Source organism: Loxodonta africana, chromosome 6, assembly GCF_030014295.1.
Source record: "Loxodonta africana isolate mLoxAfr1 chromosome 6, mLoxAfr1.hap2, whole genome shotgun sequence".
Taxonomy (NCBI): Eukaryota; Metazoa; Chordata; class Mammalia; order Proboscidea; family Elephantidae; genus Loxodonta; species Loxodonta africana.
This window is the reverse complement of record NC_087347.1, coordinates 42880317-42907466: the sequence shown is the minus strand read 5'-3', so window position 1 is coordinate 42907466 and position 27150 is coordinate 42880317. Positions and strand designations below refer to the sequence as shown.

General features: G+C 38.9%; 1 protein-coding gene across 8 annotated transcripts in view; it reads left to right on the top strand.

The window, feature by feature from the left end:
• The first annotated feature begins 281 nt into the window (after nt 1-281).
• ABI2 (abl interactor 2) overlaps nt 282-27150 on the top strand; it is a 110613-nt gene continuing 83744 nt past the window's right edge. For 2 of the 8 annotated variants that reach the window (XM_064286779.1, XM_010602396.3), the window contains exon 1: nt 282-541. In XM_064286779.1, coding sequence (XP_064142849.1) covers nt 425-541 — 117 coding nt within the window. In that variant the 5' untranslated portion in view covers nt 282-424. The remainder of the gene's footprint in view (nt 542-27150) is intronic. The other 6 variants (XM_003406124.4, XM_003406123.3, XM_064286782.1 and 3 more) reach the window with 4 other exon arrangements.

Sequence of the window (27150 nt, the reverse complement as noted above, 5' to 3'; positions counted from 1 at the left end):
AAGGCGTCCGAGCGGACTTCCCCGGCAGCGGAACTAGCGGGGGGCCGAAGGGTTAACCGCGCGCCCGGCTCCCGCGCGTATCCCGGCCCCCACCCCGCCGTCGCTAGGAGACGCCGGAAGTGGGGGAGGGGCAGGCGGTGCGGCCGAGGGTGGGAATCTTTTTCGGGCTCCCGGGGGCGGAGGGAGGGGAGCGCGCGTGCGCGTGCCCGGCCGGCCGTCGCCGCGGTGACCGTTCTCGCGGTCCGTCGGCTCGCGCCCCGCCCCCGTCCACGCCGCCCCCTCCCCTGTCGCGCGCGGGGGGTGTTTTTCGCTCCGGCGGGTTGCCGCTGCCGCCTGTGCTCCTCCGCTGCCAGCCTTGGGTTTCCCTGGCGCTGCCGCCGCGGCCACTTCTGCGGTCTGTATGAGGTGAGAGGAGGATGTGAAGATGGCGGAGCTGCAGATGCTGCTGGAGGAGGAAATCCCGGGGGGCCGCCGGGCCCTCTTCGACAGTTACACGAATCTGGAACGGGTGGCCGATTACTGCGAGAACAACTACATCCAGGTGCGACGCATCCCCCGGGCGGGGCCGTCGGGCCTCGGCGGTGAGGGGCGTGCGGAGGACCCCCTGGGAGGGGGCCGCGTTCCCGGGGTCGTCGGGAGCGGGCGGAGGCCGCCGCGGGAGAGCTGGCCGGGCTGAGCCCCTGACGGGGGGGTGCAGGGTGAAGACTGGGACAGGGGATGGAGAGTGGGTGGGAATCCTCGGCAGGAGGAGATTGTGGCTTTTAAAACATTTTTAAAAACCGTGAATCAGTCCTCGGCGCGGTGCGTGTGTCGTGTCCCCGCCTCCTCGCTTCTCCTGCCCTCATCCGCCCCCGCACTCGGTGCCGGTCTGTGTTCGGGATGGCAGGGGAGGCGGAGAGTGGCATTTTCTATTTGCCAAAATTCTGCTCCCCCACGTAGGGAGGCTGTGGAGGGGAATGATAGGTCACCCCCAACCCTCAAGCACTGAAGGATTTTTAAGGGGCTGTGTTGCTGCAAAGTAAAATACTTCGGTTTTCTATTCATGTGAATGCCTCAGAAGACCATTTTCCCCCTTTAGGTCTAACGGGGATACGGTAGAAGAGCAGTTGTCTCTTGTTGGAAATTATTGCCATTTTTCTCCTTATGGGAAAGGGAAGCTGCGTGATAATGAGCTGCTCTCCCCCCCGCCCCCCCGTCCTGTTAGATTGGTAATTTTCCTGAGAGAAAAAGGATTGTGATTGTTTTTTTAGAGAGAATTAGGAAAATGAACCTCATGGTTTAGTATTCCCGTGATTGTTGGTTTGGCACAGGGACTCATAGTGGTAACGGTGCGTGTGTGGCATGTGTGTGTATGTATGTATGTGTATGGGGGGGGTGGAGGAGAGTGGCTATTGGGTGAGATGAGATCCAGCTGCTCCAGGATAAAGCAGAAGATTCTTGATTTGGGAAAAAAAAAAGTCCTTTAAAAATTATTTGAAAGACTAGCAGGATAAAACGCACAGTTTGCAAATTCAGCATCTTTTGTTTCCTTGATGATTTATTCTGAATTACAGGTTCTGCGTCCATTTTTTTTTTTCCTTCCCGTTTAAATTCTCTTGGGATAAAGGTGGAAATGGAAACTGTTAAATTGTTTCTTCACTCTGACCTTTTTTTCTTGCTTCCACCTCCATCTCTCCAGGCATCTTTCTTAACATCAGCTATACTGGGAAGCATTCTTAAGTCTTAGAGTAAATTAAAAAACAAACCCAAGTGTTAAAATATATAAGTTCATAAGTTTTGTAAGGAGGGTATGGTTAATGGTGGTAGTGTGAGATTTTACTTGATTAGACATATACTGAACTTTGTTTCATGTTGTAGGGAATATTTCTGTTGGAGAATGAACCAGACATAATACAAGCTTTTTCCCTCCAACGAGGCAGTTGAAAATATGTCTAATTGGAAAAGGAAGGCTGTGTCTTGGGTCAAAGATTAATACAAAAAATACAAATGTCTGTATTGGCAGGGTACTTCACTGATACTGAGTGAGGTCAGAGAGATTCAAAAGTTTAGTTTCTCATTTTTTCACTAAATGTATTTGAATGTCTTTGTGCTCAGCACTGTGCCCACGGAGTGCCTAAAAAAGATCCTTTGCCATCTAGTTGGTTCACGCTTACGACGACCTCATGTATTACAGGGTAGAACTGCTGCATAGGGTTTTCTTGGCGATCATCTTTACTGAAGCATATCACCAGGAGTTTTTTTGAAACACCATTGGGTGGGCTCAGACTACCAATGTTTAGGTTAGTAGTGGAGCACAAACAGCTTGTGCTACCGAGGGGTCTTATACTTAGTGCCTACAGAGTTTTATAGTCTAGTTTTTAGGAGAGGCTGATGTGTGAGCAAATTAATACCATATAGGTCTGTGACGGCTGGGGTAGTTCTGTGAACCAATGGGACAGAGTAGAAGTGCCCAGTAGGGTTTCCAAGGAGCGGCTGGTGGATTTGAACTTTGACGTTTTGGTTAGCAGCCATAGCTTTTAACCACTGCACCAGCAGGGCTGCATTTTGATTTGGTGATTTATACTCTGTAATAGACTGCAGGTGGAAAGAAAAACTGGCAGAAGCTATGCTAGTCTCAGAAATTCACAATCTGTAGGAAAGGCAAAACCTAAAGGATTGAAGTGTTAATTGCATTGCCTTGTGCTCCGTATTATGGGAAAGAGTTGTAGTCAAAAGAGAAATTGAGGATGGAAAAGTGATTGGGTGTGGTTATCACCAGTAAGTAATAAAAGAAACAGATTTGTATCTCTTACGATTGCTACATAAAGATAAAAGTAAATGGATTAATAAAGCCAAAAGGGTACAGGCATCAGTGATTGTCTTCTTTTTATATATTTTTTGTAGCTGAAAAAGAGGACCATTACTGCCACCATTATCTGTCTTAGCAATAGGACTCAAAAATTAGTGTGGTGATGTTTTTAAACCCAGTGTATAAATATTGATGTGATAGAAATGGATTTGGGTTTTTAAAATCCCTAATTTCTACAGTTTAGCATTTGAAGTAGACTTTACACTTTTACTTCTTAGATTACCATCTGTTTTAGGATTCAGTAGCTATATTATTGACGCCCTCTCTCACAATGACAGCTCTTACTTGGTTTGTTTGTCGTATAGTTGATAAATAGAACATGTTGCGGTGGATTTGTGCTGATCCAGCAGCACATTTGGCTGGCTTTCCATGTGACCAAAGAACTGACCAGGGAGGGTTTTGATGTTGCCTGTGACCCTGCAATAGATGGAAGTTAATTGGTGGGATCAGAGATCCAGATGGTCAGTTTAGCCTTATTATAGCATCATGCCCTAACCAGTAGCTCAAATTAACTAACCCAGCACTCGTTTTATTTTGCGAAAATGTAATTTTTGCCTGTAAAGCAGAATAAGGAGAAATCTGTTGATCCTTTGTAGTAAATGGTAAAATTTGTTGTTCAGCAAAATCTGTGGTAAATCAAAATATTCTAAATGTGGGTTGTTCAGTGTGAAAAGTGAGCAAAGGAAGGAAAATGATTGCTCTGTCCTTTTGGAAACGGCTGTATGCTGTTTGAATTATTTGTCTTATAAAAAAAAGTACCGTTCAGAAATACCATTTGCTCTGGAAGTGATCAGACATTGCCTATATTAACGTACACTGAATCTGCAGATACAGCAGGGTTGTAAATACTAGTTTTCCAGTTTACTGATGCAGTTAACCTTAGAAATTTAAAAATCATCTTTAATAAAAATTTAGATTATTTTGTTTTATTATTTTAACCCTTGAAAAATGTGTGAGAATTTTTTTCCTAAAATGTGATAAAAAATTATAACCAGGTTGACTTTATTTCCTGCCTGTAAAAACGATTGAGTAATTAAGGACATTTTTTGAATGTGTTAAGACTTGTGTGTCTTTTCTTCATTTATTAATATAAGTATACAATGCCTAATATACTAGGAAGTGTTCAGGAATAAAAAGAATTCTTTTGATTGACTTGGAATCTACACTTTTATGAATAGGAGAATTTTATAATATTGTCCTTTTAGGAGCCCAGATGGCACAGTGGTTAAGTATTTGGCTGCTAGCCAGAAGATTGGCAGTTTGAAACCACCAGCCACTCCTTGGAAGCTTTATGGGGCAGTTCTCCTCTGTCCTGTATAAGTTGCTGAGTCAGAATTGACTCCATGGTGATGAGTTTGTTTTTTTGTGTGTTGTTGTTGTTGTTGTTTGCGGTCCTTTTAATGTTTTGGTAGGAGAAATAAGTTTATATTTGTAACTTTACCTATAGTAAACCTGGAAAGCCAACTTGTTTGTATTTGTTTTTCTGTTAGATAAAAGAAAATTATTACTTTCTGTGACTGATAATTCACATAGATTCATAGTAAAAACTCCATTGTCCATTGTTTGGATTAGGAGTAAAGTCATCCCATAACATGAATTCCCTCAGAAGAACAGAAATTAAAAATTTACTCTAAAATTGTATTTGGCATATTTGTTTTGAATGATAAGAGACAATCCATTAGTAGCTTTCTGTTTTTCCTTTTATTAACAAAGATACTCCCAGAATTCATTAAAAATTGCATGAAAGTCCCACTTTGGAGAGTGGCGTCTGGGGTATTAAATGCTAGCAAGCGACCATTTAAATGCATCAATTGGTCTCAACCCACCTGGAGCAAAGAAGAATGAAGAATACCAAAGACACAAGGTAATTAGGAGCCCAAGAGGTAGAAAGGGCCACATAAAGCAGAGACTGCATTAGCCTGAGACCAGAAGAGCTAGATGGTGCCTGGCTACAACCGATGACTGCCCTGACAGGGAACACAACAGAGAACCCCTTACGGAGCAGGAGAGCAGTGGGATGCAGACCTCAAATTCTCGTAAAAAGACTAGACTTAATGGTCTGAGACTAGAAGGACCACAGAGGCCATGGTCCCCAGACTTTCTGTTAGCCCAAGACAGGAACCATTCCCAAAGCCAACTCTTCAGACAGGGATTGTACTGGATGGACTATGGGATAGAAAATGATACTGGTGAAGAATGAGCTGCTTGGATCAAGTAGACACATGAGACTACTTTGGCATCTCTTGTCTGAAAGGGAGATGAGAGGGCAGAGGGGGTCAGAAGCTGGCAGAATGGACGTGAAAAGAATGGAGGGAAGGAGTGTGCTGTCTCACTAGAGGGGGAGCAATTAGGAGTATATAGCAAGGTGTTTATAAATTTTTGTATGAGAGACTGACTTGATTTGTAAACTTTCACTTAAAGCATAATAAAAATTAGAAAACTGCGTGAAAGGCTTATAAGGGGATCATAGAATAATGGCTTATCAGTCAGTTTCATAAAAAATTATTGTAATATAAAGATTCAAAAATTTTATTTGATGAAACCATTAGAGTACCTGCCATTGTTGAAAAATTATTAAAAAATGCAAATAGGTATTAAGAAATTAAAAATTGCTTAATCTTTTCAGAACTCTATCTCCATTGCCATTTGCTGCCCAGTTGATTCTGACTCATGGCAGCCCTATGTGTTGTGGAGTAGAACTGCTTCTTCCATAGGGTTTTCAAGGCTGTGACCCTTTGGAAGTAGGTTGCTTATATCCCCATTTTAAAAACAAACTAAACCAGTTGCCATGGAGTTGATTCTCACTCATGGTGACTTCATAGGTGTCAGAGTAGAACTGCGCTCCAGAGGGTTTTCATGGCTGTAACCTTTGGAAGCAGATTGTTAAACCTTTCTTCTGAGGTGCCCTTGGATAGGTTTGAACTGCCAATCTTTCTGTTAGTAGCCCAGCACTTAACTCTTTGTTCATCCCAGGAACTCCTTTTATATCCCTATAAACCCACTGCCGTGGTCAGTTCTGACTCAGAGCGAGCCTATAGAACAGAGTAGAACTGCCCTGTAGGCTTTCCAAGGCTGTAAATCTTTACGGAAGCAGACCTCCACGTCTTTCTCCTGCAGAGCGGCTGGTGGGTTCAAACTTCCGATGTTTTGGTTAACAACCAAGCGCTTTAACCACTGCGCCACAAGGGCTCCTTACTATATCCGTATACACAACTATACGACATCATTATTATTTTTTACAAAAATGAATTTATGTTCTATATTACCTTCTATCTCTTGCTTTTAAAAGAAACTTTTAATGATGCTCTGGTGGTGCAGTGGTTAAGTGCTTGGCTGCTAACTGGAAGTGCAAAGAGTCGAGCCCCCGCTCCGTAGGAGGAAGATGTGGGTTTGGTTTGGATTTTTGGTTTAGGCTTAACTTTCTTTTTTATGGATGTCATACAGTATACCAGAAGGAGGATGTTTGTGTTTATGGGTTGAGTTCTGTATGTTCTCACAACTGGAGGAATCTTAAGAGTACCTAGGATGAAGATGGAGGAAGAGGAGGTTATTTGAGAGTAACAATTTGACGACTGATATTTACATTTTTCTCTCTGATTTTTTGTCTTTTCTTTACCTCCACAAAGAGGAGGGAACTGGACACTAGGCTGACTTGGGGAGGCTGAATTCCCCTAGATTGAATGAGGTAGCTCAGCTGATCAGAAGTTGATAAAGGTTTATTATCCTCCAAGAACTAGTCCTGACTTGTCAATAGAGGCATTTGGTGATTGAATTTTCAGTGATAAGTCAGTCACTATCAGAACCTTTTGACAAGATTGTAAAAAACAGGCTAAATTACATTGAGCTCCTCACTCTCTTTAAAATTTTGTCATCTGTCCACTTCCTGCTCCTTCCTCAGGGTGCTTGAAATAAAAACCCGCTTGCCATTGAGTCCATCCCGACTCATAGCGACCCTATAGGACAGAGTAGAACTGCCACATAGGGTTTTGGCTGGTGGATTTGAATTGCCCACCTTTTGGTTAGCAGCCGAAGTCTTAACCATTAAGCCACAAGGGTTATAGCCTCATAATTCCTTTATGGATTCAAGAACTCCAACCCCATGTATTTTGCCCTTCCTTGAAGAGCTTCCTGGTATGAAATTGTCTTTTTCCGAACAAGTTATAAACTTTTTGTTTACTTTGTCTTCTTATGCTGGTATGATTGTGTGACTGTATGATGTTGTCGTTAGCTGCTGTTGAGTCATCCCAACTCATCGCGGCCCTGTGCACAGTGAAAGGAAATGCAGCTTGGTCCTCCGCCATTGTGATGATCAGTTGCAGATCAGACCATTGTGATCCATAGGGTTTTCATTGGTTATTCTTGGAAGTAGACGGCCAGGCTTTCTTCCTAGTCCTTTTTAATTTAGAAGCTCCACTGGAACCTGTTCAGTATCATGGCAGTACACAAGCCGTATAACAGATGGGTGGTGACTGTGCATGAGATGCATTGGCTAGGAATCGAACCCGAATCTCCAGCATTGAAGACGAGAATTTTACCACTGAACCACCACTGTCCCCATGAATGTATGATAGGTTTGGTTACCTCAGGCTCTTTTTCCTTTCAATAATTTTTATTGTACTTTAAGTGAAAGTTTACAAATCAAGTCAGTCTCTCACATAAAAACTTATATACAATTTGCTACATATTCCCAATTACTAACCCCCCTGCTCCATGAGACAGCCCGCTCCCTCCTTCCACTCTCTCTTTTCATGACCATTTTGCCAGCTTCTAAGCCCCTCTACGCTCCCATCTCCCCTCCACGCAGGAGATGCCAACATTGTCTCAAGTGTCCACCCGAACCAAGTAGCTCACGCCTCACCAGCATCCCTCTCCAACGCATTGTCCAGTCCAATCCATGTCTGACGATCTGGCTTCGGGGATGGTTCCTGTAGTGGGCCAACAGAGGGTCTGGGGACCATGATCACTGGGGCCCTTCCAGCCTCAGACCTCTTCTTTCCTTTCCCAGAGAGTAGTTTATAAACCAAATTGATTTACTTATGCATAGAGTATATAGAGTGGATATTTTTGAGCAGGAGGTTCCTTTGGTGTTTTCTTTGCTTTTAAAATGTAGGGAATTTAATAGTATGTGGTAGGATAATCTTTGGGTGGATGGATGGGAATATCTTGAAAATTATATTAGCTTATTTGTAGACATTTTATTTGTTTTTATTGTACTTTAAATGAGGGTTTACAGAGCAAACTAGATTTCCATTAAACAATTAATACACGTACTGTCTTGTGACATTGGTTGCCAACCCCACAGCATGTCATTACTCTCCCCTTCTTGACCTTGCGTTTCCCATTATCAGCTCTCCTCTCCCCTCCTGCCTTCTTGTCCTTTCCCTTGGGCTGGTGCGTTCATTTTGTCTGGTTTTGTTTTATGGGCCTGTCTGATCTTTGGCTGAAGGGTGAACCTCAGGAGTGATTTCAGTCTAGAGTTAAAAGCATGTCCGGGTATTTGTAGACTTTTGATAGTTCATGGTTGAATTTTTATAGGACTGGTTAATAGATTGGCTTCATAAAGTGGCAGATGCGGTTAACACATGCAATGTTGAATTCCCTATTACTTTGTGTATTACTTCCTTCTCTAGATATAAAGATCCTAGAAGCTAGAGTTATATATTAAACTTTTAATATCATCCCATTGGCCATGAGACGTTGTACACATAGTAGGCACTGAGTAAACAGTTGTTGAATGTCATAAATACATACTTGAGTATACTAGAGCTTATGTACTGAATTATTTTATAGACTGAATATAATTACCTGTAAATTTATAAGTTTTTTTCTATTAGATATTTTAAGTGACATTTATACTCTCTGAGCATTACTTGGAATACAGTTATGCAGCCATTAGCTTTCAAGGAAAGTTGTTTCACTTTTTATTTGTCTTTATACAAGTAATATATGTTGATATAGAAATTTCAGACCACAAAGGAATTTTGCCTTGAATCCTTTACAATATGGAATTGTTTCCTCATTTGATTTTTAAGTGAGTTTTATTGAGATGTAATACACATAGAGTACAATGCAACCTTTTTAAGCATACAAGTCTATGCATTCTGACAGACTTGTACAGTTATATGAACACCACAATAAAAAAATATTCCTTGTGCTTTTTGTAGTCAACCTCCTCTCCCCACTCCCAGACTTTTGCAGACACTAATGTTTTTTGTTCTTATAGCTTTTGCCTTTTCCGTAGTGCCAGGATCTATCCTCACACCATACACAAAACAAATTCAAAATGGGTTAAGGACCTAAATGTGCAATCTTATTATTGTTGTTGTTACGTGTCATCAAGTTGGTTCTGACTCAGTGATCCTGTGTTACAACAGAATGAAACACTGGCCAGTCCCGTGCCATCCTTACAATCATTATGCTTAAGCCCATTGTTGCAGCCGCTGTGTCAGTCCACCTCGTTGAGGGTCTTCCTCTTTTTCGCTGACCCTCTACTTTACCAAGCATGGTGTCCTTCTCCAGAGACTGATCCCTTCTGACAACATGTCCAAAGTATGTGAGACGTAGCCTCGCCATGCTTGCTTCTGAGGAGCATTCTGGTTGTAATTCTTCCAAAATAGATTTGTTCATTCTTTTGGCAGTCTGTGATATATTCAATATTCTCCAACACCACAATTCAAAGGCATCAGTTCTTCCTTGGTCTTCTTTATTCATTGTTCAGCTTTCACGTGCAGTAGGAGGTGATCGAAAACACCATGGCTTGGGTCACGCACACCTTAGTCCTCAAGGTGACGTCTTTGCTTTTCAATGCTTTAAAGAGGTCTTTTGCAGCAGATTTGCCCAGTGCAACGTGTCTTTTGATTTCTTGACTGCTGCTTCCGTGGGTATTAATTGTGGATCCCAGTAAAATAAAATCTTTGACAATGTCACTTTTTTCCCCGTTTATCATGATATTGCTTATTGGTCTAGTTGTGACAATTTTTGTTTTCTTTATGTTGAGGTGTAATCCATACTGAAGGCACTGGTCTTTGGTATTCATCAGTAAGTGTTTCAAGTCCTCTTCACTTTCAGCAAGCAGGGTTGTGTCATCTGCGTAACACAGGTTGTTAATGAGTCTTTCACCAATCCTGATGCCTTGTTCTTCTTCATATAGTCCAGCTTCTTGGATTATCTACTTAGCATACAGATTGGATAGGAATGGTGAAAGGATATGACCCTGATGCACGCCTTTTCTGACTTTAAACCATGCAGTATCCCCTTGTACTGTTAGAATGACTGCCTCTTGACCTATGTACAGGCTCCTCATGAGCACAATTAAAAAAAAAAAAAAAAATTTTTTTTTTCCAATTAAGTGTTCTAGAATTCCCATTCTTCAAAATGTTATCCACAATTTGTTATGATCCACACTGTCGAATGCCTTTGCATAGTCAGTAAAACACAGGTAAACATCTTTCTGATATTCTCTGCTTTCAGCCAAGATCCATCTGACATGAGCAGTAATATCCCTGGTTGTGCGTTCTCTTCTGAATCCAGCTGAAATTTCTGGAAGTTCCTTGTTGATACATTGCTGCAGCTGCTTTTGAATGATCTTCAGCAAAATTTTACTTGCATGTGGTATTAATGATATTGTTCGATAATTTCTGTGTTTGGTTGGATCACCTTTCTTGGGAATAGGCATAAATATAGATCTTTTCCAGTTGGTTGGCCAGGTAGCTGTCTTCCAAATTTCTTGGCATCTTCTTTTGATACTTCCTGAGACGTTTAATATTTTCCCTGTAGAATCCTTCAGTATCGCACCTCAAGGCTTGAATTTTTCTTCAGTTCTTTCAGCTTGAGAAATGCAGAGTGTGGTCTTCCCTTTTGATTTTTTATTTCCAGGTCTTCGCACATGTCGTTATAATACTTTGTCTTCTTGAGCCGCCCTTTGAAATCTTCTGCCCAACTTTTTACTTAGTCATTCCCTCCTTTCACTTTAGCTACTCGACATTCAAGAGCAAATTTTAGAGTCTCTTCTGGCATCTACTTCGGTGTTTTCTTCCTTCCTGTCTTTTAATAACGTCTTGCTTTCTTCACGTATAATGTCCTTGGTGTCATTCCCCAACTCTTCTGGTCTTCAGTCATTAATGTGGTCTTTGGTCATTAGTGTTCAATGCATCAGTTCCATTCTTGAGATGGTACGTAAATTCAGGTGGGATATACTCAAGGTTGTACTTTGGCTCTCATTGACTTGTTCTGATTTTCTTCAGTTTCAGCTTGAACTTTCACATGAGCAGTTGATGGTCTGTTCTGCATTCGGCCCCTGGCCCTGTTCTGACTGACGCTATTGGGTTTTTCCATCATCTCTTACCACAGATGTAGTCGAACTGACCCCTCTGTATTCCATCTGGCAAGGTCCATGTGTATAGTTACTGTTTGTGTTGTTGAAAAAAGATATTTGCAATGACGAAGTCGTTCGTCTTGTGAAATTATGTCATGCGATACCCAGCGTCTTTTCTACCTCCAAGGCTATGTGTCCAACTACCGATCTTTCTTTGTTTTCAACTTTCGCATTCCAAATTCCAATAATTATCAGTGCATCCTGATTGTGTGTTAGATCTGTTTCAGACTGCAGAAGTTGGTAAAAATCTTCAATTTTTTCATCTTTGGCCTTGGTGGTTGGTGAGTAAATTTGAATAATAGTCATATTAATGTACAACCTAAAACCTTAAAATTCTTAGAAGAGGATGCAGTGGCAATGCTGTGAGTTCTAGCTTTTAACAGTAGATTAATATAATACAAAAGCACAAACAGTAAAAAACAAGTGGGACCTCATAAAAATTAAAAATTTGTTCATCAAAAGACTTTACCAAAAAAATGAAAAGCTAACAACTGGGAGAATATCTTTGGAAACCCTATATCCAGTTGGAAAAAAAACAAGAACAGAGCCATTGCCATCAATTGGATTCTGACTAAGTGAGCCTGTAGGATAGAGTAGAACTGCCTCATAGGGTTTCCAAGGATCAGCTGGTGGATTTGAACTGCTTACTTTTTGGTTAGCAGCCATAGCACTTAACCACTGTGCCACCAGGGCTCTCTGTATCCAATAAGAATCTAAAAATCAAAATGTATTTAAAACTTCAACAGCTTAACAACAAGAAGACTAATAACCCAGTCATAAAATGGTAAAAAGGACTTGAGTAGACATTTTACAAAGAGGATACGCAAATAACCACCAAACACATGAAAAGATCATTAGGCATCAGAGAGATGCGAATCAAAACTACCATGAGATACCATCTCACTCCCACCAGGATGACTAAGATGAAAAATAAACAAAAAACCAAACCCGTTAAACCAAACTCGTTGCCATTGCATCAGTTCCGAGTCATAGAGATGCTATAGAACAGAATAGAGTTGCCCCATAGAGTTTCCAAGGATTGTCTGTCGGATTTGAACTGCTGACCTTTTGGTTAGCAGCTGTAGCACTTAGCCACTGTTCCATGAGGGTTTCCAACAAAACACAGGAAATACCAAGTGTTGTTGAGGATCCGAGGAAATTGGAACCCTTATCCATTGCTGGTGGGAATGCAAAATGGTACAGCCGTTGTGGAAAAAAGTGTAATAGTTCCTCAAAAAACTAAAAATAAGAGTTACCATTTCATCCAGCAATTTCACTCCTAGGTGTATACCCACAAAACTTGACAGCAGAGACTCAGAGACTTGTATACCAGTATTCATTGCAGCACTATTCACAATAGCCCAAAGATGAAAACAATCTAAATGCCAGTCAGGAGATGAATGGAGAAACAAAAACGTAGCACATACGTACAATGGAATACTACTCAGCCAGTAGGAGAAACAAAGTCTTGATGTTGTTAAGTTGTTAGGTGTCACTGAGTTGATTGCGACTTATAGCGACCCTGTATGCAACAGAACGAAGCCCTGCCTGGTCCTGTACCATGCTTACAATCCTTGCTGTGTTTGAGCCTGTTGTCGCAAACCCCTGTGTCAAGCCATCTGATCAAGGGTTTTCCTCTTTTTCACTGACCCTCTACTTTACCAAGCATTATGTCCTTCTCCAGGGACTGATCCCGCCTGACAACATGTCCAAAGTACGTAAGATAAAATCTCACCATTCTTGCCTCCAAGGAGCACTCTGGCAGTACTTCCGAGACAGATTTGTTCGTTCTTCTGGCAGTCCGTGGTATATTCGATGCTCTTCGCCATCATTATAGTTCAAAGGCATCAATTCTTCTTAGGTCTTCGTTATTAATTGTCCAGCTCTCACATGCATATAAAACAACTGAAAATACCATCACTTGGGTCGGGTGCACCTTAGTCTTCAAGGTGACGTCTTTGCTTTTTAACACTTTAAGGTCTTTTGCAGCAGGTTTGCCCAATGCAGTATGCCATTGATTTCTTGACTGCTGCTTCCGTGGGCATTGATTGTGGATCTAAGTAAAATGAAACCCTTGACAGCTTCCAATCTTTTTTCTATTTATCATGATGTTTCTTAACTGGTCCTGTGTGAGGATTTTCATTTTCTTTATGTTGAGGTGTAATGCATACCAAGGTTGTAGTTTGATCTTCATCAGTAAGTTCTTCATGTCCTCTTCCGTTTCAGCAAGCAAGGTTGTCTCATCTGCATATTGCAGGTTGTTTATGAGTCTTCCTCCAATCCTGATGCCGTGTTCTTCACATAGCCCAGTTTCTCAAATTATTTGCTCAGCGTACAGATTGAATCAGTATGGGGAAATGATACAACCCTGCTGCACACCTTTCCTGATTTTTAAACCACACAGTATGCTCTTGTTCTGTTCACGACGGTCTCTTGGTCCATGTACAGGTTCTGCATGAGCACAATTCATTGTTTCAGAATTCCCATTCTTTGCCATGTTATCTATAATTTGTTAAGATCCATGCAGTTGACTGCCTTTGTGTACTCAAAACACAGGTAAACATCTTTCTGGTATTTTCTGCTTTCAGCCAAGATCCATCTGACATCAGCAGTGATGTCCCTGGTTCCACATCCTCTTCTGAATCTGGCCTGAATTTCTGGCAGTTCCCTGTCGATATACTACCGCAGCTGCTTTTGAATGATCTTCAGCAGAATTTTACTTGCGTGTGATATTAATGATGTTTGATGATCCTTCATTTGGTTGGATCATCTTTCTTGAGAATAAGCATAAATATAGATCTCTTCCAGTCGATTGGCCAGGTAGCTGTCCTCCAAGTTTCTTGACGAGTGAGCGCTTCCAGTGCTGCCCCCGTTTTTTGAAACATCTGAGTTGGTATTCTGTTAATTACTGGAGCCTTGTTTTTTGCCAGTGCTTTCAGTGCAGCTTGGATTTCTTCCTTCAGTAACATCGATTCCTGGTCAGATGTTGCTTCCTGAAGTGGCTGAATGTCGACCAGTTCTTTCTGGCATACTGACTCTGTGTATTCCTTCCATCTGCTTTTGATGCTTTCTGCGTCATTTAATATTTTCCGTGTAGAGTCCTTCAGTATTGCAACTCAAGGTTTGAATGTTTTCTTCAGTTCTTTCAGTTTGAGAAATGCTGAGTGTGTTCTTCCCTTCTCATTTTCTGTCTTCAGGTCCTTGCACATGTCCTAATACTTGTCTTCTTGAGCTGCCCTTTGAAATCTTTTGTATAGCTCTTTTACTTCATCATTTCTTCCTTTTGCTTTAGCTACTCGACATTCAAGAGCAACTTCCAGAGTCTCCTCGAACATCCATTTTGGTCTTTTCTTTCTTTCCTTTCTTTTTAATGACCTCTTGTTTTCTTCATGTATGATGTCCTTGATGTCATTCAACAACTCATCTGGTCTTCCATCATTAGTGTTCAACACGTCAAATCTGTTCTTGAGGTAGTCTCTAAATTCAGGTTGGATATTCTCAAGGTTGTGCTTTTGCTCTTGTGGACTTGTTCTAATTGACTTCAGTTTCAACTTGAATTTACGTGTGAGTAGTTGATGGTCTGTTCAGCAGTTGGCTCTTGACCTTGTTCTGAGTGATGATATTGAGTTTTTCCATCTTTTCTTTCCACAGATGTAGTCCGTTTGATTTCTGTGTATTCCATCTGATGAAGTCCGTGTGTTAAGTGGCAATTTATGTTGTTGACAGAAGGTATTTGCAATGAAGAAGTCATAGATCTTGCAAAATTCTGTGTTCTCTGGCATCGTTTTTGTCACCAAGGCTGTATTTTCCAACTGCCGATGCTTCTCTGTTTCCAGCTTTCACATTCCAATCACCAGTAATTATCAGTGCATCCTGATTGCATATTCGGTCAATTTCAGACTGCAGAAATTGGAAAAAATCTTCATTTTCTTCATCTTTGGCCTTTTTGATTGTTGCATAAATTTGAATAATAGTCATACTAAGTGGTCTTTTCTTGTAGGCATGTGGATATTATCCTGTCGCTGGCAACGTTATACTTCAGAATAGATCTTGAAATGGTTTTGACAGGAATGCGATGTCATTCCCTTTCAAGTTGTCATTCCTGGTATAGTAGACCATATAATTGTCTGATTCAGAATGGCCAATACCAGTCCATTTCAGCTCACTATGCCTAGAATATCTATGTTTATGCATTCCATTTCATTTTTGATGATTTTCTGTTTTCCTAGATTCATACTTTGTACATTTCTTGTTCCAGTTATTAATGGATGTTTGCAGCTGTTTCTTCTCATTTTGAGTCATGCCACATCAGTAAATGAAGTCCTGAAAGTTTGACTCCATTCACATCATTAAGGTCCACTCTCCTTTGAGGAGGCAGCTCCTCCCCAGTCATATTTTGAGTGGCTTCCAACCTGAGGGGCTCATCTTCCGATACTATATCAGTTATTGTTCTGCTGCTATTCATAAGGTTTTCACTGGCTAATTCTTTTCAGAAGTAGACCACTAGGTCGTTCTTCCTAGTTTCTTTTAGTCTGGAAGCTCAGCTGAAACCTGTCCGCCATGGGTGACCTTGGTGGTATTTGAATGCTGGTGGTATAGCTTCCAGCATCATAGTAACACAAGAAACCACAGTATGATGAACTGACAGATGTGTGGAAGTTTATTCTAGAGGTATTGAATTTTTCTGTAGATTTTAGAGATTTGACCTTTGTTGGACATATCATTGCCAACATTTTTTTCCTAGTTTGTAGGTTGTCCTTTTACTCTTAGTGAAGTCTTTAGATGAGCATAAGTGTTTAACTTTTTAAAAATCTCAGTTATATAGCTTATCTTACGGTATTTCTGTATTATTAGTTATGGTTTGTATCCTATCTGTACAGCGTATTAGGGCCCCTTGCGTTAACCTTATTTTTTATTCCTTGATCTTTTACATTTTTGGTTTTATATTTAAGCCTTTGATCCATTTTTGAATTAACTTTTGTGTATTGTGTGAGGTATGGGTCCTGTTTCATTTTTTTTTCACAGATGGACATTGAGTTTTGCCAGCACCATTTGTTAAAAAGATTGCGTTTTCCCCAATTAATGGACTTTAGATGTTTTTTGCTGATCAGGTGGCGATTGGTGGGTGGATTTACATCTGGATTCTTGATTGTGTTCCATTAGTCAGTGTTTCTTTTGTTGTACCAGTACCAGGCTGCGTTGACTACTATAGCTGTAGTTTCTGAGATCTGGCAGTGCAAAATCTGCTACTTTTGTTGTTCGATAATGATTTACTTATCCGAGGCCTTTTTCCTTTCCATATAGTTAATGATTAGTTTTTCCACCTCGTTAAGGAATGCTGTTGATGTTTGGTTTAGCATTGCATTGTATTTCTAGATTGCCTTGGGTAGAATTGACATTTTTACAGTGTTGAGTCTACCTATCCATGAGCATGGTATGTTTTTCCATTTATGTAGTTCCTGTTTGGTTTCTTGCAGTAGTGTTTTGTAGTTTTCTTTGTATAGACCTTTTCCGTCCCTGGTTAGTTTTATTTCTATATATGTTATTTTTTTAGGGGTTATTATAAATGGTTTTGGTTTCCTGATTTCCTTTTTGTAGTTCTCTTTATTGGTGTATAGGAATCCAACTGATTTTTGTATATTTATCTTATATTGTGCTAACCTGCTGAATCTTTTAGTTAGTGTAGTTTTCTTCTGGAGTCCTTTGGCTTCTATACTTATAGTATCGTATCATCCATGAATAGGGTTAGTTTCACTTCTTACCAGTTTGGATGGCCTTTATTTCTTTTTCTGGCCTTACAGCTCTAGCTAGGACTTGCAACACTGTGTTAAATAGGAGTGATGATAAAGGGCTACCTCGTCTTGTTGTTCTCAAGGGGAATGTTTTCAGTCTCTCTCCGTTGAGAGTGATGTTGGCTGTTGATTTTGTATAAAAGTGACCCAAACCGTTGCCATCGAGTTGATTCCAACTCATAGCAACTCTACAGAACAGAGTAGACGTACCCATAGAGTTATAGGTGTCTTTTATCATGTTGAGGAATTTCTCTATTCTTATTATATTTAGAGTTTTTGTCAGGAATGGTTGTTGAAGTTTACAGAATGCCTTTTCTGCGTCTACTGAGATGATTATGTGATTGTTTTCTTTATGAAGTGGATTACGTTGGTTGATTTTCTAATGTTGAACCATCCTTGCATGCTTGGTGTGAATCCTGCTTAGTTGTGGTGTGTTAATTTTTTGATATGATGCTGAATTATATTGGCTACAATTTCTTTAAAAGAATTTTTCCATCTATATTCATTAGAGATATTGGTCTGTAATTCTTTTTTTGTTGTGTCTTTGCTTGGTTTTGGTATCAGGGTTATGGTGGCTTCATAGAATGAAGCTGAAAGTATCTTTCCTTTTTTATTTTCTGAAATAGTTTGAGCAATACTGATGTGAACTGTTCTTTGAATATTTGGTAGAATTCTCTAGTGAAGCCATTTGGACCAGAGCTTTTTTTTGTTGGGAGTTTTTTTGTTTTGTTTTAATTTTTCAGTCTCTTGCTATGGGTCTGTTCAGATTTTCTACCTCTGTTTGTGTTAGTTTAAGTAGGTATTGTGTTTCTAGAAATTTGTCCATTTCCTCTAGGTTTTCAAATTTGTTAGGTTATAGTTTTTCATAGTACTCTCTTATCCTTTTTATTTCAGTTGGGTCTGTTGTAATGTTCCACATTTCATTTCTTATTTCAGCTATTTGTGTCCTTGTTTTTCTTTTGTCAGTTTTGACAGTGGTTTGGTGATTCTTTCCAAGAACCAACTTTTGGTTTTGTTGATTCTTTTCTATTATTTTTTATTCTATATTTCGTTTATTTGTGTTCTTCATTATTTCCTTTTTTGGTGGCTGTGGGCCTCTTTTGCTTTTCTCTGTTCACTTGAGTTGTATAGCTAATGTTTTGATTTTGTCCCATTCTTTTTTGTTGTGTGCATCTGTTGCTATAGATTGACCTCTGATCACTGCCTTTGTTCTATTCCAAATGTTTTGATATGATGTGTGTTTTCATTCTCGTTTGATTCTAGTAATTTTTTGATTGCATCTTTTGTATCTCTTATTTACCCAGTGGTTTTTAAGCAAGGTGTTATTCATTTTCCGTGTATTTCATTTTTTTCCTTTCTCTTCCTGTTATTAATTTCTTCTTCAATGGCGTTGTGGTCAGAGAAAATGCTTTGTATTATCTCGTTGTTTTGGATTTATTGAGGGTTGCTTTGTGGCCTAAGATGTTGTCTCTTCTGGAAAATATCTCATGTGCATTGGAAAAGAATGTGTACTTTGCTGTTGCTGGGTGGAATGTTCTGTATATATGAGGTCAGGTTGGTTGATTATGGCCTTTAGATCTTCCGTATCTGTGTAGTTTCTTTCTAGATGTTCTGTCCTTTAGCAAGAATGGTATGTTAAAGTTTTCTCCTATTATTGTGGAACTGTCAGTTTCTCTTTTTAGTACTGTTAGAGTTGTTTTATGTATTTTGGAGCCCTGTCATTGGGTGCTATCATGAGTTGAACTGTGTCCCCCTAAAATATCTGTCAACTTGGCAAGGTCACGATTCCCTTGCATGATTGTCTACCATTTTATCTTCTGATGCGATTTCCCTAAATGTTGTGAATTCTATCACTGTGGTGTAATAAGATGGATTAACGGCAGTTATATTGACGAGGGAGACCCTGGTGGCATAGTGGTTAAGTGCTACAGCTGCTAACCTAAAGGTCGGCGGTTCAAATCTTCCAGGCGCTCCTTGGAAACTCTACGGGGCAGTTCTACTCTGTTCCGTAGGATCGCTATGAGTTGGAATTGACTCAACGGCAGTGGGTTTGGTTTTTTTTGTATATTGATGAGGTCTACAAAATTAGATTGTGTCTTAAGCCAATCCCTTTTGAGATATAAAAGAGAGAAGTGAACAGAGGGACATGGAAACTTCATGCCACCAAGAGAGCAGCACTGGGAGCAGAGCGTGTCCTTTGTACCTGAGGTTCCTGTGCTGAGAAGCTCCCAGCCCAAGGGAAGATTGATGACAAAGACTTTCTTCCAGAGCCGACACAGAGAGAAAGCCTTCCCCTGGAGCTGACACCCTGAATTTGGACTTGTAGCCTACTGGCCTGTGAGAGAATATACTTCTGTTTGTTAAAGCCATCCACTTATGGTATTTCTTTTATAGCAGCGCTAGATGACTAAGAGAGGTGCGTAGATATTTATTATGGTTATGTCTTCATGGTGCATTGTCCCTTTAATTATTATATGATGTCCTTGTCTTCTATGGTTGATTTTGTTTTGAAGTCCATTTTATTTGAGATTGGTATTGCCAGTCCCACTTGTTTGGTTACTGTTTGAGTGATGTAATCCCTGGTGGTGTAGTGGTTAAGTACTGTGGCTGCTAACCAAGAGGTTGGCAGTTCAAATCCGCTGGGCGCTCCTTGGGAACTCTATGGGGCAGTTCTACTCTGTCCTGTAGGGTCACTATGAGTTGGAATCAACTCGACGGCAGTGGGTTTTTTTTTCGGTTTGGTTTGCTTGATATATTTTTTTCTATCCTTTGATTTTTAAAATATATTTTTATCTTTGTAGGATGTGTAGACAGAATATTGATGAGTCCTGTTTTTTTTAATCCATTCTGTCACTTTCTGTTTATGGGTACATTTAAGCCATTTATGTCCAGTGTGATTATCGGTAGGTGCACATTTATTGCTGTCCTTTTTTAGCGCTCACGTTTTCCTTGTTCCTTTTACTCTCCTGTGCCGAATTCCTTTTGTCTGTGGATTTTCTTATAGTTTGTTTGTTGTAGATTTCGTGTCTACTGAGACTTTGTTTTTCTTCATTTTGATAAGTAGACTTGTTAATTTTCTTTGTGATTACATAGAAATTTACCACTCCCTTTCTAAGGTTGAACCAGTCTTTTATTACTTGATAACGCTTTAACTTCTTCTCCACTTGGAAGTTCTGTCCTTACACTGTTTCTTCCCTCTGTTATTGTTCTCTCATTGTTGTTTACAGATTGACATCTCTGATTCCTTATTGTAAATCTTTTAGTTTTGTTTTATCCTTGAGAGTTCATTACTTAGATTGATACCTGGCTGATGCTGTCCTGTTTGCGAGATTCAGGTTGTTGTCTGATGTTGTATGTTCTGTAACCAAAGGACTCCTTTTAATAATTCTCGTAAGCTTGATTTGGTTTTTATGTATTTCCATAATTTTTGTTTATCTGGAAATGTTCTAATTTCACCATCATATTTGAGCGAGAATTTTGCGGGGTGTATTATTCTTGGTTGGGAGTTTTTTTCTTTCAGGATTTTGTATATGTCATCCCATTGCCTTTTTGCTTGCACGGTATCTGCCAAGTAATCAGAGCTTAGTCTTATTGTTTCCCTTTGTATTTGAATTTTTTTTTGAGCTGCTTTCAGGATTCTTTCTTTGTGCTTGGTTTTGGTGAGTGTGATTATGATATGTCTTGGTGACTTTCTTTTGGGCTCTCTCCTATATGGGGCTTGTTGAGCTTCTTGGATGGTCAGTTTTCCGTCTTTCATGATATTAGAGAAATTTTCTGTCAGCAAATCTTCAATGATCCTCTCTTTGTTTTCTGTTTTTACCCCTTATTCTGGAAGTCCGATCATGCACAGATTTTTGCTCTTGATTGTATTCCACATACTTCTCACGTTTTCTTCATTTTCTGCATTCTTTTCTCTAATTTTTCCTCAAAGTGGTATCCAGGGATTTGTCTTCAATTTTATAGATCATATATTCTGTTTAAGATTTACTCCTTAAACCTTCTATTGTGTTGTCCATTTCTGAAATCGTGTTTATCTTTTGGATTTTTAATTGCTGTTTTTGTATATTTTCTAATTGTTTATTTATTTTGACATTTTGTTCCTGTATTATTTTCCTGAATTCTTCCAGTGCTATGTCTGTGTTTTCTCAGATTTTGTCTGTCTTTTCCAGGATTTTTTCTGTTTTTCCCTCAGTGTCGTCTGTGTTTTCCTACACCTCTTTCCTAATCTCTTGGAGAGTCCTAAATATTACAATTTTGAATTCCCTATGAGGTATTTTTATGAGGTAGTTCCAGTACCTTTTCTCCAATTTTATCTTTTTATTTAGGAGGGTCATGCTTTTGATGTAGCTGTTTGCCTAATCGCAAGTGGCTAACCAATTTTTCACACACCATTTGTGGAAAAGATCCTTTTTCCATTTAATTCTCTTGGCATCTTTCTTGAAAATCAATTGAGCATGTGTGTGAGGGTCTGTGTGGGACTCTGTTATGTTCCTTTGGTCTATGTATCTATCCTTAGTTCATATCACACTGTGGCTTTATAGTAATTTTTTAAATCAGGTAGTATCAGTCTTCTACTTTGTTTTTCATCACAGTTTTAGCTATTCTAGATTGTTTTTATTTTCATATAAATTTTAGAATCAGCTTTCTGGCATTTTGAGTAGAATTGCATTGAATCTGTAGGTCAATTTGGGGCAAGCTGACATCTTGATAGTATTGAGTCTTCCAATCCATGGACTCTTTATATTTTAGTTTTCTTTGATTTCTCTTGTTTAGCATTCACATTGTGCACATACTTTGTCATATTTATCCAAATTATATCATGATTTTTGGTGCTATTATAAATACTATTTTAAAATTTCCAACTTCTAATTGTTCATTAGTAGTATTTAGAAATAGAATTAATTTTGGTATATTGAGTGTATATCCTGTGACCTTTCTAAGCTTACATATTATATCTAGGAGCTTTTTTTTTTTTTTTTGGAAGGTTGGGATTTTTTAAAAGTAGATTATCGTGTCATCAGCAAATGCGGTTATTTTATTCCTTTCTAATCTTTTTCTGTTGTCTTTCTTGCCTTATGGCATGGGCTAGGACCTCCAGTATAATGTTGAATATCGGTGATGACAGCATATGTTTTTCACTTGTTCCTAATCTTAAAGGGAAAATGTTCAGCCTTTCACCATTAATGTATGATATTAATGATAGGATTTTTTTTTTTGCGAATGCCCTTTATCAGGTTGGGATGTTCTCTTATTCCTAGTTTTCTTAGAGGTTTTTTCTCTTCTTTCTTTTTTTTTTTTTGTAAACCATGAATGGATTTTTTTTTGTCATATGCTTGACCTTCATCTGTTGGGATTTTCATTTTTTTAAGACTGTTGATAAGGATAAGGTGAATGACATTGATTGCAGCATAGATTTAAAAAAAATTTATACTTATAATCAGAAGTTTTGTCAGTGAAGTAATATGTATTGTAAATTATAGGATATTTTTACAATAAATAAATTTGTACTAACATCTAGGAATTTTCTATAAGAAGCAAATTTAGACAAGCAGATGTATATTGACTACTATTTATGTACTCTGTTACATGCTGTGTTTGCATATGCAAATGATTGTTTGTAAGGCCAAGAGCATTATTACAAAATCTTAAATGTCTCTCATATTAGTATCATTAAAACAACTTAAAAAGTTGAAAATATGTGGGTTACATTAAAATTAAACCAAAAAAACCCAAACCTGTTGTTGTCAAATTGATTCCAACTCATAGTGCCTGTGTACTGCAGAGTAGAATTGCTCCATAGGGTTTCCAAGTAGTGGCTGGGGGATTCGAACTGCTGACCTTTTGGTTAGGAGCCAAACACTTAACCACTGTACCACCAGGGCCTCATATTAGAATAAGTTTTAATTTATATTGAAGATAACGTAAATTTAATGGCTTTGTGACTAGAAAGTTACTTAACCTCTCTGTGCCCACACTTTTATTGTCGATAAAGTGGTATACTTATAACAGCTACTTTATAGGGTGGTTGTGAAGATTAAATGAGCAAATACAGCTAAGTCACTACATGTTTAATCCAATCCAAGAGTCCATCAGATGTTAAGATACACCATTATTTTATGTGCCACTAAAAAGCAATAAACATTCCCACTTAAACTGACACAATGCTAAGATGCATTTTAATTTCAGTGATGTTAAACTAGGAAAAAATGTCTTAGAATCAGGGATACATGGTATATAAGTGTTTGTCGTTACTGCAGTCATTATTAATGAACATTTGAAAATTTATATATTTTATCCTGTGATCTTTTTATACCACTCTTTTGGGGCATATGTCTTTTCACTGCCCCCCCCACCCCCAAGATTTTGATAGGTCGAGATCTGATTGTATTTGGGTTCAAAGAGTTTGTGTCTGGTGCTAATTTTGCATATTCTGTTGAATCACATAGGGTTGCTATGAGTCGGAATCAACTTGATGGCAGTGGGTTTTGATTGACCTACGTGTTTGTTACGGTTGGATTTTTCTAGTTGAGCTTCTTATCACAACTTTTATGACTAAAATATATTATGTAAAGTAGTTGACATGTACAGGCACACAAATAGTTGCATTGTAATTTTCTTGAAGTAGTGACACACTAGTTATTGATGTCCTGGGCTAAAGGGCTTTACACTGAAACTTAATTCCCTTAGGGTGCTGTTTCTTTCTTTCTTTTTTTAAATTGTGCTTTAAGTGAAGGTTTACAAATCAAGTCAGTCTGTCATACAAAAATTTATATACTCCTTGCTATATACTCCTAGTTGCTTTTCCCCTAATGAGAGCACATTCTCTCCGCCCTGTATTCCCACGTCCATTCAGCCAGCTTCTGTCCCTCTCTGCCTTCTCATCTCCTCTCCAGACAGGAGCTGCTTACATAGTCTCATGTGTCTACTTGAGCTAAGAAGCTTACTCCTTATCAGTATCGTTTTCTATCTTATAGTGCAGTCCAATCCCTGTCTGAAGATTTGGCTTTGGGAATGGTTCCGATCTTGGGCGAACAGAAGGTCTGGGGACCGTGACCTTCAGGATCCTTCTAGTCTCAATCCGACCATAAGTCTGGTCTTTTTATGAGAATTTGAGGTCTGCATTTCACTGCTCTCCTGTTCCATCAGGGTTTCTCTGTTGTGTTCCCTGCCAGGGCAGTCATCGGTTATAGCTGGGCACCATCTAGTTCTTCTGGTCTCAGGCTGATGTAGTTTCTGATTTATGTAGCCCTTTCTGTCTCTTGGGCTCATGATTATTTGTCTTAATTTTTGTATAAAAAAAAAAATTTTTTTTTTTAGTTTACTTTTATTAAGATTTTATTCCTATATTGAATTTCAAGCAAAGTTTTTCTTCTCAAACCACAATTAAGCTATAGTGATTTTCCCAAAAAAATTGATTTGTAGCCAAATCATTGAATTAGTTAATTGTAGAAAGCTTTATTTTGTCTAAATATCCTAAGATCTGAACTTCAGTTTTACCTTTCCTCATAATTAATGTTCTTTTTTTTCCTTCTATCAGAAAATGAGAAAGATGATATTTTGACTCCTGCCTTATTTAAGGTTTGTTTATAGATCGAAGCTACACTGGTTTTCAAGTAATATTTCTTCTTCTGTGTGAAACTCTGGTGGTAAAGGGAATTAAAAACAGCCAATAAAAGTGTGATTCCTGTTCTTAAGACACATCTAATTTTATAATTCTGTAATGGAATTAGTTCCAGTATACAAGTAGCCATACCGTTTAGTAAGTGGCATGTTGAAGTTGGAAACCCTGGTGGCGTAGTGGTTAAGTGCTACAGCTGCTAACCAAGGGGTTGGCAGTTTGAATCTGCCAGGCGCTCCTCGGAAACTCTGGGGCAGTTCTACCCTGTCCTATAGGGTCACTATGAGTTGGAATTGACTTGATGGCACTGGGTTTGGTTTTTTGTGGTATGTTGAAGTTAGCCTCTGAAGTAAAATGTGCAGTGGGAACTCAGAAGAAGGTCTAATTCAGTTGATATTTATTGACTTTCACTATGTGACAGCCTTTCTGGTAAGCTGAGAGAACATAGGAGAACAAGAAAAATAATAGCCTGTGTTTTAGAGAGCTGGAAATAGAAATCGTATAAGGATTGAGATGTCACTTTTGAAATACTTCAGACTTATTCTGAACAGAGAAATTGTGTATTATATAACACCTAATGATTAAGACTCTTAGGTTTCAAAATGGGAAATTATATGTACTTGCTTGTTTAATTGCTGAGTATCGGTAATGAATTTTGGTTTGGGAGTTTGTGTAAGGCCTGGCAGTTGTGCCAGGAAAATTCACATAAAGGATGTATCTTTTTTTTTTTTAAATGTTTTCATGATTTGGTAACTTGTATGTTTTCTTAGATATGTAGAATTTGGTCATCAGCCAGGTGATCACATATTAACATGAAATAGAAGTGATTTGAAAGAGGAAAGATGTAGTCACTGCATCTTATGTAGGAGTAAATGCAGTAAAGGTTCAGTCTAGTACTTTCACTTTTATTCATTCTTGATGAGTGTAAATATACCTCACATTGAACCTGAAAAGTTCTTTGAAACTCAGTCATCATTTTAATTGGTATGAAGCCTGCAGGAGGTAATTAGCTTAAGAAAAGTCATGGTGAAAAACATACATAATTTATATAGAAGTCTTTTATAAGAGGAAGTATCTATGGAAGATTTTTTTTGACATGGTTAATTATAAGTTCTGTGCTGAGGGGATATAATTAAATGCTGTATGTTAGTAGATTTATAAGCCAAAACTTAATATTCAAACCTAAATTTAAAAATGAGCACAAAAATTATTTTTAAGTTCATCAATTTTGTTTTTATTCAACAGTAATTTAAGATCACCCCACCTGGGTAAAGTGAGGAGTTTCTTTTATTTTTAATTAGAAAAAAAGATTTCTTTAGTACAACTTTTTTTTTTCCTGAATCATTCAAGTTGCTGACCTGATATTCCATCACTCCTTACACTTTTGTGTGTTTTTCCTACAAACAAGAACATGTTTCTACTCAAATCACACACACACACACACACAAAATCCAAAACCAAACCCATTGCCGTCGAGTTGATTCCAACTCATAGCGGCCCTATAAGACAGAGTGAAGTGCCCCGTAGGGTTTCTTAGGAGCAGCTGGTAGTTCGAACTGCTGACATTTTGGTTAGCAGCCAAGCTTTTATCTACTGTGCCACTAGGTCTCCACACCACAAAACAACCATGAAAATCAGGAAATTAACTTTGGTTTTCTGAGTTACCTGTCTGTCTCCATTTCATCCCTCAGCTCTCTCCTGCTAAAATATATTAGTAATCTCTCCATTGTCACTGTAAAAGGCCTGAGATTTTGCCCTACCTGCAAGTTCACGGGTTAGCCAACCATTCTTTCATATTGACAGAAGACACAAGACTCTTTGGTCGGAGAGAGGACTTTATTATTCACGGCAATAGTCAGAGCATGAGAATTGTCTTGTGCTGTGCTGATTCCTTGAACCAACCCAGCTCTCACAATGTGATATGAAGAAGGTGTTATGGATTGAATTGTGTCCCCTCCAAGTGTGTGTCAACTTGGCTATGCCATGATTTCCAGTATTATGTGCTTGTCCATCATTTTGTCATCTAATGTGATTTTCCTATATGTTGTAAATTCTACCTCTATGATGTTAAAGAGGTGTGATTAGAGGCAGTTATGTTAATCAGGCAGGACTCAATCTACAAGATTAGGTTGTATCTTTTTTTTTGCCTTCAACAAACACTTTATTTTCTCACAGTCTAGTAGGTTAGAAGTCAGAATTTAGGGCACCAGCTCCAGGGGAAGGCTTCCTCTCTCCGTTGGCTCTGGAGGAAAGTCCTTGTCATCAATCTTCCTCTGGTCAAAGAGCTTCTCAGCACAGGAACTTCTGGTCCAAGGGACACGCACTGCTCCAGGCACGGCTTTCTTGGTGATACTAGGTCTCCCTGTCTCTCTACTTGCTTCTTTCTTTTTTTTTTTTTTTATAATTTTTATTGTGTTTTATTTCTTTGTATCGCTGTATCTTCCTCTCCATATGGAAGGCGTATGATTACATTTCTTAGTCCCTCTTTATTATTCTAATGTTGTCTTCTTTTATATAA